The 14743-nt window shown below is 34.9% G+C and overlaps 1 protein-coding gene across 1 annotated transcript; it reads left to right on the top strand.

The window, feature by feature from the left end:
• The first annotated feature begins 501 nt into the window (after positions 1-501).
• syngr3b (synaptogyrin 3b) lies at positions 502-13279 on the top strand. Its single transcript, NM_001320491.1, has 4 exons — positions 502-655; positions 4393-4627; positions 6695-6840; positions 10319-13279. The coding sequence occupies exons 1-4, from the start codon at positions 554-556 to the stop codon at positions 10535-10537; spliced, it is 702 nt and encodes a 233-aa protein (NP_001307420.1). The 5' UTR covers positions 502-553; the 3' UTR covers positions 10538-13279.
• Positions 13280-14743: the final 1464 nt, after the last annotated feature.

The raw sequence follows: 14743 nt of genomic DNA, 5'->3' as shown, positions 1-14743 counted from the left end.
TACAATCAGTCAGTTTTCTTACCGGCTTACGTTATGTGGCCGGAGTATAACTAAATTATAAAAAACACCCATTTAAAAACATAACTAAACCCAATTAAAAAAAGTTTGATGATGTTTGTAATGTAAATGTAGGCTTCGAAATCGAAGTCTCGTTCATAAAAACGTCGAGTCGACTAGTCTTTCCACTGTTCTAGAAGTCGCCATCTTGGATAGTCGACCATCGTGAGAAATATCAATTAAACAACTTAAATTATTCTACATTTACAAAATATTGTATAAAAATAAGAGTCAAACTTTTGGTAAACACGGTTTTCATCCACAAATCCTAAAGCTTTTCAGCTTTTGTCGATACATCCCTCGGAGAACTCATTTACTGACTGAATGATTCAAAAGATTCGAGTCACTGAGATCAATCAAAAACCCCCTCCATTATAACTGGCCGCAGACAGGCGCGCGCGCTCGACTCTGGGTGTGCACGACAGAGCTCGTGAACGCGCTCAGCGGCGCTCTTCCGCAGAATCAGATCCTTGCACACAGCCGCAGCACCGGGAGGATGGATGGAGCGGGCTCGTTTGGAGCGGGCCGAGCCGGTTCGGCCTTTGATCTGGTTGCGTTCGTCAAACAACCACAGACAATCCTAAGAGCGTTGGCATGGGTAAGAAGAGAAGCTTTATATGAACTATGATTAATAGCAATATTATCTACCGTTTCTGTTCCTCTTTCACCGGTCGAACGGTTATTTGACCAGGCTGTATTTCCCGTCACTCGTTATATTTGTTAATTTTGTATGTTTTCATTTATATCACGACGATTGTAATCATGTAGTTTAGTGATTGGCTCTTACTAATATAGAATAGCGTCTTCTTGAGGCGGACGGACGCACGTCAGATGTTGCTGAGGTGGTGACGCAGACATTGCGTGCGCGCAGTTTTTAAACCACTGGCCTTATACTGGTCTCGACAATAAATATAAAATATAATAAATATGTGATAAATATATGGTTTGTTTTTAATACTACTACTAATATGAATAATAGTTTGTTGTTTAAAGCTTACTGTATCAATAAATAATATGAAAGTTCAGAGGAAGAGACTGCATTGATGTCCCTCACTTAGTTCAATTACATGTCACTGGTGTAATGTATTGATCTTAGTCTGATCAATGTTTTGTTGTTGTTGTTTTCAAATGCACTTATTATTGAGAATGTGTCCTATAGTTTATACAAAATCACTATATTTTATCTCGCTATATCAATATTGTTTTTAGTATTATAACTGTAGTCTAGTTTTACATTTTTGTTATTACTTAGGATGAGGATAAGATAAGATATCCTCACGAAGATTGAGAAAAGTGTATTAACCTTTTTTGTACTACCATGAATTATAGGAGTTACTTCTGTTAAGCAACCAGTGAACTGCTTACAGATGAGTTGAATATTACAGTACTGTAGCAAATACAAAGAAAAAATGCTTAGTGAACTCGAAAGAGCTTTGGTCACAGATATGCGTGTAATACTGTCATGTCAAGTAGTTTTATTTTCATTACAGATAAAAATACAGCACAAAGCCAAACGTACCTCTCACTCAGTTTCCCCTTTAGGTAGATTATTTAGTTAAAATTATTTGTTTCAGTTCTTTTAAATGGAAGTTCCCTGAACTGGAAGTGCAACCCATGCACAGTAGTCACATGTGGATAAAGGTGGATGCAGGCTTTCACAGCAACGAGAACTGTGCAAAAATAACATTTTCATTATAAAATGACTGGGAAGATGAATTTGTTCCAGCGTTATTTTATAATCATTATTATAGTATTGTATTTATTACTCATTTCTGATTTAATAAAAAAAAATGACCAGGATTCATGATCTTTCGCAAAAAAAAACGAACAATTTTTTTTTACATTATATAAAGTAATATGGAAGTTCAAAGATATGCTGATGCCCCTACCCAGCGTAAAAAGCTGATTCACCTTTAAATACCATATATTGACTTATTTACATATCACGGTGTATAATAAGGATGCTCCAATAGATCGTCCGGAGATCGGTATCGGCCGATAATCACATCTAATGACTCGATCGATACTTGCCAATCTGGCCGATCTCATAAACCATGCCAACTCATGAAGTGTTTGTTTACAAGTTTACAAGTGCAAGCAATTGCAGCTATAATATATACAGATGTGGAGCAATCTCTGTTTACAGTCTATTGGTGTGACTCGCTTGAGTGATGGTCTCTTTGTTGCAGCCATTGTATGTGTTTTGAGCAGCTTGAGCTGTTTTATCTATCATTTTCCGTTACGCTGCTTCTGGCTATGACATGTTCACACCTAAATAGTTATAAGAGACATGTTTAAGGATTATATGCTGCATACTTAATTTATTCTCTTAGGTAAGGAGAGATCTCCACTTAAGTATCGTACTTTGAGGGAAAATGTGCTTTATGCAATACAAAGCTTAAAGCATCAGAATTAGTACTCGTTATCGGCTGATCACCATGACAAGGAATCGGTACTTGTTATCGGCCGATCACCACAACATGGAATCGAAACTCGGTATTGGGCGATCACCATGACAAGGAATTGGTACTCTGTATCGGCTGATCACCATGACAAGAAATCGCCACTCATTATCGACTGATTACCATGACAAGGATCGGTATCTGCAGATCATCATGCTAAGGAATCGGTATTCGGTATCGGTCGGTCACCATGACAAGAAATCAGCCAATTACCATGAGATGGAATTGGTACTTGGTATCGGCCGATCACCATGCCAAGATATCGGTACTCTGTGTCGGCCAATCACTATGACAAGAAATCGGTACTCGGTTTCGGCCGATCACCATGACAAGAAATCGGTACTCGGTATTAGCCAATCACTATGACAAGGAATCGGTTCTCGTTATCCACAGATCACCATGACAAGGATCGGTATCTGCAGATCACTATGCCAAGGAATGGGTATTCGGTATCGGTTGGTCACCATGACAAGAAATCAGCCAATTACCATGAGAAGGAATTGGAACTTGGTATCGGCCGATCACCATGATAAGAAATCGATAAAAATTATTAGCCGATTACCATGACAAGGAAGTGGTACTTGGTATCGGCCGATCACCATGATAAGAAATCGATAAAAATTATTAGCCGATTACCATGACAAGGAAGTGGTACTTGGTATCGGCCGATCACCATGCCAAGGAATCGGTATTCGTTATCGGCCGGTCACCATGACAAGAACTCGGCCCCCGTTATCAGCCGATCACCATGACAAGGAATTGGTATTTGGTATCAGCCGATCACCATGACAAGATATCGGTACTTTGTATTGGCCAATCACTATGACAAGAAATCGGTATTCGGTATCGGCTGATCACCATGACAAGAAATCGGTACTCGGTATTAGCCAATCACTATGACAAGAAATCGATACTAGGTATCGGCCGATCACCATGACAAGAAATCAGGACTCGGTCGGTATCAGCAATCGGAGCATCCCTAGTGTATAATTAATAGTGTTATGATTGCATATTGAAGATAGTGATTCCATATTACACATACAGTTAAAAAACAATTAATAACGCTGCTGTAAAACTCAAATTCATTTCCATATATTACCCAAGAGCTTTTTAACAGAGATATTTTAAGCACTACAGTTTAAATCATTTTAAATAACTAGTTTATTTTAGTATTTTCTCCAGACAAAAAATATAATAGGACATACTGGGAAACATGTCTTTGCTCTGTTAAACAGCCCTTGGAAAATATACAAAAAAAAATAAACATTTCAAATCTTCAGATGTACAGTACCATATTATATTTAATATGACTCAATTTATCTGACTGTATAAGTTAAACCAACAAACACAAGACAGATCTCACACATGTTGGATATTGCTTGTTCCTTTAACAGTCTTTCATCCAGCCAGCCAATAACTAAAGCAGCTGCAGCCGTTTCTATGACGACTGTGTGATGTGATGTATGCGTCAGTATATGGAGTCTCATTGCCAAAAATAGCACATGGCACCATGATTCCCGAGCATTGCTGTTGATTTTCTTTTTGATTCATTCATTCACACTGCTGTGCACTTTTCACTGTTCTCTCCTCATCTGTTTAAGCCGACATGCTTTCATGTGATCTGTTGCATTCGTGTGAAATAGCCACATTTTCTCCCTGAGGTGTAAATGAAATTCCTTCTGTGGAAATGCAGTGGTAAAGAGAATGATGTTTCACTTCCATTTTAGCATGTATAATACAAGAGAAGCGCTACTTAGGTGCCTTCCGAGAAGGCAAATAATTGAATGGTTTTTATTAATTTAACACTGTGAGTTTAAGGAGCTGTTTCTGTGACTCTCATCTCTTTTTTTTTTCTTTCACTGTGTCCCTCCAGATTTTCTCCATGGTGGTCTTTGCGTCTATAATAAATGAGGGCTATGTGAATATGGGTAGCGAGCGGCTGCATTGTGTGTTTAACAAGAACGCAGATGCCTGTAACTACGCCATAACTATAGGAATTATGGCGTTCTTAGCAAGCGTCTTGTTTCTGGCCCTGGACGTCTACTTTCCTCAGATCAGCAGCGTCAAAGATAGAAAGAGAGCAGTGCTGCTGGAGATTGCTTTTTCAGGTAAAAATGTTTGTTACTCAAAGTAATGTTTATTCCCATGCATCTGCACTGATATTCAGAGAGTGATTTTGATATTTAGAAAGTATCCTAAAGTGATGTATGAAGCCAAAAATACTGTGCTACAAGTTTAGGTAAACAATCAGAGATTCTAAAATGTGTATAATCATAAATGTGTTGGATGTTTCTTTAACCCTATAATTAGCTTTCAATAATTAGCTTTTAGTGGTTTAACCCTACAATTAGATTTCAATGTGATTTTGTTCCTCAAAATAATGGTTGTTCTATGCACTTGCACTGATATTTAGAGAGGGATTTTGTTATAAAAGTAAGCTAAAGTGATGTACTAGACCAAAAATGCTGTGCGTGTGCTACAAGTTTAGTTAAACTATCAAAGTGTCAAGTAAGTGTATTATCAGAAATGTGATGAAAGTTTCAGTGTTTTTACCCTTTTATTTGATTTTTCCCACATTTCTTAATAAGCATATTTTCTTATACTATTATAAAACAAACAATTAAAATGTAAATCACGCAAAAAAGTTTTTACATTGTCCCAAGTACTGCTATACAGTATATGCTTCAAAATATGTATCAACATTAAATTAGGGAAAATGGGAAAAAGTTTTTCGCTGCTAGAGATCACTTTAAGGTCGTTACCGTACATTTATAGGCACTGTTAATGTCTAATGTCATCTTATATATAAGTTGTACTTCCCATATATATTTTTAAATGTAAATATATATATATATATATATATATATATATATATATATATATATATATATATATATATATATTTTTTTTTTTTTTCTCCACTGTACATTTATTAAAATAACTTATTTGAAAATAAAATGTAATAATTCAAAACACTTTAAATATGTTAATATACATTTTGTATAACTATACACACACCAGCCACTAGGTACACCTGTCCAACTGCTTGTTAACGCAAATGTTTAATCAGTCAATCACTTGGCAGCAACTCAATGCATTTAGGCATGTAGACATGGTCAAGACGATCTGCTGCAGTTCAAAGCATCAGAATGAAGAAGAAAGGTGATTTAAGTGACTTTGAACATGGCATGGTTGTTGGTGCCAGACGGGCTGGTCTAAATATTTTAGAAATTGCTGATCTACTGGGATTTTCACGCACAACCATCTCTAGGGTTTACAGAGAATGGCCTGAAAAAGAGAAAATATCCAGTGAGCGTGGGTGCAAATACCTTGTTCATGCCATAGGTCAGAGGAGAATGGCCAGACTGGTTCTAGCTGATAGAAAGGCAACAGTAACTCAAATAACCACTCGCTACAACCAAGGACTGCAGAAGAGCATCTCTGAATGCAAAACACGCCGAACCTTGAGGCGGATGGGCTACATCAGCAAAAGAGCATACCGACTGCCTCTCCTGTCATCTAAGAACAGGAAACTGAGGCTTCAACAACATGACACCATGGCATCAACAACATGAAAGCATGGATCCATCTTGCCTTGTATCAGCGGTTCAGGCTGGTGGTGGTGGTGTAATGGTGTGGGGGATGTTTTCTTGGCACACTTTGGGCCCATTAGTACCAATTGAGCATTGTATCAACACCACAGCCTACCTGAGTATTGTTGCTGTGCATCTCCATCCCTTTATGACCACAGCTTACGCATCTTCTGATGGCTACTTCCAGCAGGATAACATGCTATGTCATAAATCACAAATCTTCTCAGACTGGTTTCTTGAACATGACAATGAGTTCACTCAAATGGCCTTCACAGTCATCAGATCTCAATCCAATAGAGCCCCTTTAGGGATTACCTCTGAGGAATATTTTCAGTACCTTGTTTACTCTACGCCACGAAGAATTAAGGCAGTTTTGAAGGCAAAAGAAGATCTAATCCCGGTACTTGTACTAGTAGGACTAGTAGTGTGTACCTAATAGAGTATATATAGATACATATGGTATGCTTTTATTTACAAATATCTCTGATTGGTTCTATAATAGACCTGATAGCTGTCATTTCCTCATAGTAAATAAATGTAGCATGTAACACACACGCACATTTACCATGTTTTCTTTTTTAGGATTCTGGACGTTCCTTTGGTTTGTAGGATTCTGCTTTTTGGCCAATCAGTGGAGTCGTACGTCTGATAAGGAGCTTCCTCTGGAACAGGCTTCAGACGCTGCACGAGCTGCTATTGCTTTCTCTTTCTTCTCCATCCTGACCTGGGTAAAACACCCCACCTCCTGCATATATACACACTCACTATCATGCTTATATTTGATTGTCAGTGTTGGTGTTTGTGTTTCAGGCATATCTGTGTCTGCTAGCTGTGCACAGGTTAAAGAGCACTGCCTTTATGGAGGATAAGCACAAGCTTTTGTCCCAGAAGCCTAACAGTCTCTCAATAGTGTAGATTTCCTGCACATTATGTTAATCTGAGAGTTGTAATATCGATATTTGATATTAATATGATCAATGCAATGTGCAGTGCTCACTAAAACAGCTTAGATTTATAATAAACATTATAAATCTATAAAAGAAAAAAGAAAATACAAATAATATGTGTCAGAAATATTGCTATAGTTGTAGGTTTCTTGACTTTATTTCATATTACTGGATTGATGTTATTGGCATATAATATGCTACAGTATTAGCCAACATGTTACATTATACAGTACCTATATGCAGTATGTATGTACATTTATGATTAATTTATTATTAATCATCTGATATTTTAAGATTCTTTCACTCCAGCAATTGAATGTTAAAAATTGATTACGTAATAAAGCATCAAATATGTTCTTTTTTATATAACTTTGCATTCTGTAGTTAATTGATATCATAAAATTATTAAAAATACAGAAAAAAGCAGCACAACTGTTTATTAGACAATAAGACATTTCTTGATCATCAAATCAGTATAGTAAATTGATTTCTGAAGGATCATTTGACACTGAACATTTTTTATTAAAATAAGATTTTACAATATTATATTTTTACTGTATTATAATCAAATAAATGCAAATTTGTCAAAAAGAAAAAACAACCTGAACCCCATCAAACTTCTGAACTGTGAGATATTTGTACATTTGTGCAATTTATGTACAGTACAGTATATATATGACTATGGCATGTATTATGACACATTATGTTTGCTGTTAACCTGAAAGAATGCAGAAATGTTTCTTAGACACAAATATCTACCTAATATCTAGATCTAAGTGTTTTACTTAATGTTTTTTTTGGACTGTTTTTAATCTTAGCAAGTGATTTAGCCGGAGAAGACTATATCCTGTATGTGATTTAAAATACACACACCTTTCAACACATTGTCTACAATGATAAAAAGATAGTTCACCCAAATATAAAATTACTTCATCATTTTCTCTCCCTCATGTGGTTTTAAAGGTCCCGTGAAGTGCTTTGAAATGTGCAATTATTATTCGATGTTTGACTTAATCTCAACTTAAAAATGAAGAGAGGTTGGGGCATAAAGTAGCTCCTTTTGTTTTCCTCACAGCTCTGCCAGTGACTGTTTGAGATCAAGCACATCAAATAAAAAGCAAATGAGAAGCGTCTTGAAGAGGGCGGGGCATGTCAGATATTGGAGAGCATTTGATTGGTCAAGATTTGGTGGGAAACTGAAGTATGAGGTGACATGTTTATCCATTTAGGCAGAAGTGACAAACTGCAAGCTTGATCAGGTTTATATCTTCTAAACACAAATTTTGCCACTGTTTTGCAGCACACTTAGTTAAAAAATAGCCTTAAAACTATCTTAAACTATCATCTAGATATTTAAATTTTAATTTCACAGGACCTTTAAACCTTTGCAAAAAATAATGGTTGCTGACACTAACTGACTTCCATAGTAGCAAAAAAATAAATAAAATTATAATGGAAGTCAATGGGTGCCATCAACCGGTTTTGAACAAGTGAAGGGTGAGTAAATGGCAGGATTTTCATTATTTGGGTGTATTATCTCTTTAAAGGGAATGTGAACAATAAATCCCCCTATATACTATACTTCCAAACAAACCAAAACAAAGTTTGTTTGGAGTTTGAATGTAAAGTTTAAAGCACTTTTAAACTCCCATTGGTCCAAAGTGATTGCAAAACAGGTGGGTGTGGCTCTGTGGCCCCGCCTTCTTTTACACTGAACTTTTTGTCAGTTTAATTTCATCTTATTCAAAACATTCTTGTCGGTTAACTCAAACTGACTCTCGCTAGAATTCCTGATATTTCTTACGCATGATTGCCTTTCTGCACTATTAACAATTTCCTATGTAATCTACTGCAACTTATTGGCAGCAGTTTGCCAGTAAAGTACTGTTAAATAGATACTAACAGCAAAAATACTGTATTTATTTACATTTACAGCTTTACCGTAAATCTTGCTGTATATGTATTTACAGAATTGTATGTGTATCTTTACTGTAAAATATACAGTAATTTTCACAATGCACCTAACATACAGTAACATACCACATAATGTAATTTTACAGTTATATACTGTTTAAATTACAAAAAATTGTTAAAAGTGTGAATAACACCAAAGTCCCTTTAAAGCAAGTCATTTCACTCGGCGGCCATATTTGATTGGGGAAACATCAAATTCTCTAAACCTGCTTGCCAAGCTATTAAGGCTCTGTGCACACGAACACAGGTGTTTTCTAAAACTGTACTTTTTTCTACATGGTTTGTCTGTTTGTCTACATGTAAATGCAGTGTCAGGTGACTAAAACCCCAAATTTCTGAAAACTTTGTCCAGGGTGAAGATTTTCCAAAACTCCGGGTACAGTGTGGCCATTAAAACCAGAGTTTTAGCCTCATGACGTCATTGTTTTCTCCTCTCTGATTGGCCAACATGGCTTGGTTCACTCCCAACACGGAAAATGTAAATCGCGTATACCGCATTGTTCAACCGTGGGACAGTAATCCACCTCTTTACTCATGTTTGCATTGACTAGATTAATTCCCCATTTGATGTAAACTCAGTATAAAAGTGTCACTATCGCCACCTGTTGGTTCGACATACACATAACATGCATCACAGTGCGTTTTCATGTGGATAGAGATATTTTTAAAAACAAAAGCAGGGAAAACTGTTTTTAAAAATATCTGTGTATGTGTGGACATGCCCTTAATTTCATATTAGGAAGCACCAATAAAATTAAACAACATCTGTCTCTTTAGTTTCATTTCTAAACGTTCGAATCACACAAAATCTGCAGACACTCTCGTCTGGTCTGTGCCCCTCCCCCGGAGAGTCATCAGTTTATAGCGGTCAATGATTGGCTTCTGTACTAGAAGGCGGGGCTTCATTTGTCATATGATGTCATGCAAAGCAGCTTCCGGGTCCAAGTGCTCTATCAAACTGTGTGGGGAGACTCAACGAATGGTAATAATAAACGTTTACAAAGGGATGCAATACTTTCGAAAATGATGATTGCAAATATATACATCAATGCCAAATATCCGATGGCCAGAAAGTATTTAAATATTTTCTCAATTCAAATGAGTGATGGCTTGGACTCGGAAACAGTATTACATGCGTCACTGATACATCACGACTTAACAAGCGGATTGATCGCTATGCTTTTTCCCCATTCAAAACTATCCGAGTGACACGTCTTGTGTATTCTATAGTCTTTGCTAACACGTTAATCCAACTAACCTGCATAATCCTGGTTATCCTGACTAGGCGGGGCTCACGGTGTGTGCAGTTCAGCGGTTCCTGCTGGGCACCGACATGACCCTGTTCACCAGCGAGCAAGTGGTCAACCAGCCACCCAAGCAGACGTACCCATCCAATGATGTCATCGGTCAGACCACCATCCCCGTCAATGCCTACCAGAGTCCACCGCTCATCGAAACTGTGGAGACCCGGCCACCTGGATACAAGGTCCCACCTGCGTTTTAATCCACAGCCAATCAGAAGCAGCGCTGAAGGACAGAGTATAGAGTGCCGTCAATGTTAGCTAAATGTATTGTATTGCATTTTAGTAGTGAGGAGGCGAGGGGAAGATGCTCAGCTCTGTAGTACAATACTCACTATTATACACGATCCAACCATTATGTAATCTCACCTTTACTAATGTTACGGGACAGTGATTGATTGCCATCGCCTGCTCGAAATATTTACATCATCCAAATTTAGTCAGAAAAGCATTTACACGTCTTATTTATGCAAGGTAATTAAATAAAGGCACACTTACTATGGACGCTGTTGGTATGGACGCATTTTTCACTGAAAACTGAGAGAAAATGTGACGAGTAACAATAATACTGAAAATACTGAAATCTTTTTTAGTGTTTTCATTGAGTATTCTGGCTTAGAAACTTATAAATTATAGTTAAACTATAAATGGTATTACATTCTGAAGCAGTAAGAACATCTCAACTTCTCAAACATTTTTACTGGCAAACATCTTCATGACTAAACAAGGAAACTGCGAGTTAAGTTAAATTAAACATAATTTTTTTTTTGTAGAAAGATTGACATCATTTTACTGTGTCACTAAAAAAAGACCAAAGTTTTATCTAAAAACGACAAGTAACATTAAAATAATGGTGATATTTTAAAGTGAAAAAACTGAAATCTTTTTAGTTCTGTCACTGAATGTTCTGGTAACTTACAAATTATATCAATTATAATAAAATTCAATTTTGAAGCAGAAAGACAGTCTTTTCTTCTCACACATTGTCACTACGAAACATTTGCCCGATTAAACAAGGAAACTGCAAGGTAAATTAAATTAAACCTGATTTCTTTCAAACAGAAAGATGGATTTTTACTGTGTTCACTGTAAAAAAAAGACAAAAATTTTACTTAATAATGTCAAGTGACATTGAAATAATGGTGATATTTTAAAGGGGAAAAAAAAAACTGAAATCTTGTCTTCTCATACAAATGGTTACATTCCTGTTACATATTTTTTTCTAGGAAACATTTTCAAGATTGAAATTAAACCTGATTTTTTTTAAAGTAGAAGATTGACATTATTATTCTGTTTTCACTGAAGATTTCACTTTAAAATATCACCATTATTTTTATGTTACTTGTAGTTTTTAAGTGAAACAATGAAATATTTTAGTGTTTTCACTGCGTTATCTGGCATAGAAACTTACAAATTATATTCAATGTTGAAGCAGAAAAACTGTTTTTTTTTCTTGTTGCACATTTTCACTAGCAAAAAAAAAACTCACAAAGTGACAACAAATGGACTTAAAACATAGATATACAAAACACTCTCTTCTAAATAAACAAATTAATAAATAAATGAATGAAAGAATGAATGATTGAATGAATGAATGAATGAATGAATGAATGAATGAATGAATGAATAAATAAATAAATGATCAATCTCTTCAAGTGTCCAGCCTGATTTAGTGTCAGATAGTTAAGTGGTCCAGTAAGCTGACTGGATGTCACTAGCCAATCTGGAGGCTGTATAGAAACTTATAAATGATATGAGTGATAATTAAATTATAAATGACATTACATTTTGAAGCAGAATGACAGCTTTCTCTTCTAAAAACATTTTTACTAGGAAACGTTTACACAATTCAGAAAATCGCAAACAACATCATTAATTGAACATGATTTTTTTAAAGTAGAAAGATTAACAGCGTTCTACTGTTCACTGAAAAAACACAAAGGTTTCACTTTAAAAGATCGCCATCATTTCAATGTTAGTTGTAGTTTTCATGTGAAACTTTAAAAGTAAACTGAATAATCCGGCATATAAATTACATGAATTATAATTAAAATACAAAAAATGTTTTACTCGTCACATTTTCACTAGGAAACATGAAAATAAACATGATTTTTTAAAGTAGAAATATTGATTGAAAAAACAAGTTTCACCTAAAAACTAAAAGTGTTATTGAATTAGACATGAAATGTATAGAAAGACTGAAACTGTATTTTATTCTTAAACATATTCCAACACTCTTTGTTTTATTTACAACTTAAAATATTTTTATAGCCTACTAATGATGACCAATTATAAAGTAATCGCTAAACTATACAAAGTGGTTTACAGAAATACGAGTAGCAGACCACCTTTATGGACAAAAAACCAAAGGCTTTTAGACCACTGATCACTATTTCTTGTTAGTATACAACATTTCAAATATATTTGACAACATATTCTATTTGTTTGCAAAAGATTCCCAGTGCAAAATGTATTATTTATACTTTTACAATTAGAAATGATTTCTGTCTTGATGGACAGCTGTACATCAGTGTTTTACTGTAGTAAAATCAGTGCAGTTTGCGTCACTTGTGTCAAAATCTGCTTTTGTTCATTGAGAATTAGCACAGTTTGTTTAAAAGTATTATGTGCTGTCACTATAGAGAAAATGAGAGTGCAGTGTGTGTGTGTGTGTGTGTGTGTGTGTGTGTAAATGGAGCAGTCAGAGATATTCCGGATGAGATCACTGAGATTACTGAAACAGATTGTTTACTTTAACAAGCATATTTGTGCATACCGAATGTGTGTGTGGAATGTGTGTGTGCTTGCTCTAATTCTGTCTAATTGCATGATCTGGTCAAATGCCACAGATTTTCATTGAAGCAGAGAGGAAGTGTTCTATTTTGTTACAGTGTCTGACATACAGTACCACGAGGTCCTGAATAAAGATGAAGGAGTACAGTGAACCTGGATGTGTGCTGTGATTTAAGAGCTTGTATGTTTTTTCTGATGTTTATGAACGTAAAATACATTTTTTTAAAATGACAGAATTTTCTTCCACTAATAATAATGACATGATGATCATAAATAACGACAGAATATTTATTTTTTATTTTAAGGTGATTGCTGTGCTGTTATTGTTCCATAAATGTAAAATCATCATTAATATTATTTATTGGTCAGAGCCTTTAATATTGACTAAAATGAAAACAATTACAAATGATTGCTATAAAGATATTTTTGGTCATTGGAAACAAAGCTGAAAGAAAATATAAAAAATAGTAAATAAATAATAATGACATGAAACCCTGTACCGCATCGGATGACATTCCCTCCCTTTTTTTCTTCAACCTCGCTGCGCGCACATCCTGAATGTTTACAAACCAATAATTTGTCTAGTGTGTTTAGTTGTTTATGCTTTTTTATTTATTATTATTTTATTATATATATATATATTTTTTGTTTTTTTTTTGTTTTGTAATTTTTATTTGTTTTACAAATTCGTGAAAGAAAACTAAAACACATAAAAAATTTACATGCAGTTAAAGTCAGAATTATTAGCTTTGATTTTTTTTTTTTATATTTCCCAAATGATATTTAAGAGAGCAAGAAAACCTTCACAGTATACCTGATAGTTTTGTTTTCTACTGAAAAACGTCTTATTTGTTTTACTTTGGCTAGGGTAAAACTTATGGTTAACTTAATTTACCTAGTTAAGCCTTTAAATGTCACTTTAAGCTGTATAGAAGTGTCCTGAAAAATATCTAGTCAAATATTATTTACTGTCATCATGGCAAAGATAAAATAAATTAGTTATTAGAAATGAGTTATTAAAACTATTATGTTTAGAAATGTGTTGAAAAAATCTCTCCGTTAAACAGAAATTGGGGGAAAAAATAAACAGGGGGGCTAATATTTCAGGGGGGCTAATAATTCTGACATCAACTGTATATAAAAATCAAGCAAAAATATAACAGTAAAAAATATTGAGGTACCAAAATGACTAAAAGTGAAATTAAAATTGGTGAAAAAAACTATATAAAATTTTTTTTAAATATGTACTACATGGAACGATTTCAGAAGTTTGAGAAAGTTTATGGTTGAAAAGACGGCATTCTCTCAAATCATTTCAGTCAATCCAGTTTAATAAGGAGACTTTCATGAATCCTCCAACACAACACAGCCCTTGAAAAGAGATTCTGATCTTATAAAAGCTTTACATGTATATATTTATGATTTTGCAACCCAGATTTACAGTGTATCCCTTATGATACTGTGCTTTATTATGCCAGAAGAAATCAAATGAACAGAAATAAGGGCAGGATACAGTTGAGTTGAAAAACATGCTGTTAATAGCAGAAACTGTCTGGTGCTTCCTTTATTCGTCATTTCAAACACGCTGGAATACATTTAGGTAAACTAATGCGCTT

Source organism: Danio rerio, chromosome 1 (genome assembly GCF_049306965.1).
Source record: "Danio rerio strain Tuebingen ecotype United States chromosome 1, GRCz12tu, whole genome shotgun sequence".
In the NCBI taxonomy this organism is placed as follows: domain Eukaryota; kingdom Metazoa; phylum Chordata; class Actinopteri; order Cypriniformes; family Danionidae; genus Danio; species Danio rerio.
This window is presented reverse-complemented; position numbering and strand designations above follow the sequence as displayed.

Excerpts from the sequence above, each read along its gene's own strand:
- syngr3b (NM_001320491.1), top strand. The coding sequence starts at position 554 with ATGGATGGAGCGGGCTCGTTTGGAGCGGGCCGAGCCGGTTCGGCCTTT. Across the intron at positions 656-4,392 it reads TCCTAAGAGCGTTGGCATGG|ATTTTCTCCATGGTGGTCTT; the intron begins GTAAGAAGAGAA and ends GTGTCCCTCCAG. Across the intron at positions 6,841-10,318 it reads TCTTCTCCATCCTGACCTGG|GCGGGGCTCACGGTGTGTGC; the intron begins GTAAAACACCCC and ends TATCCTGACTAG.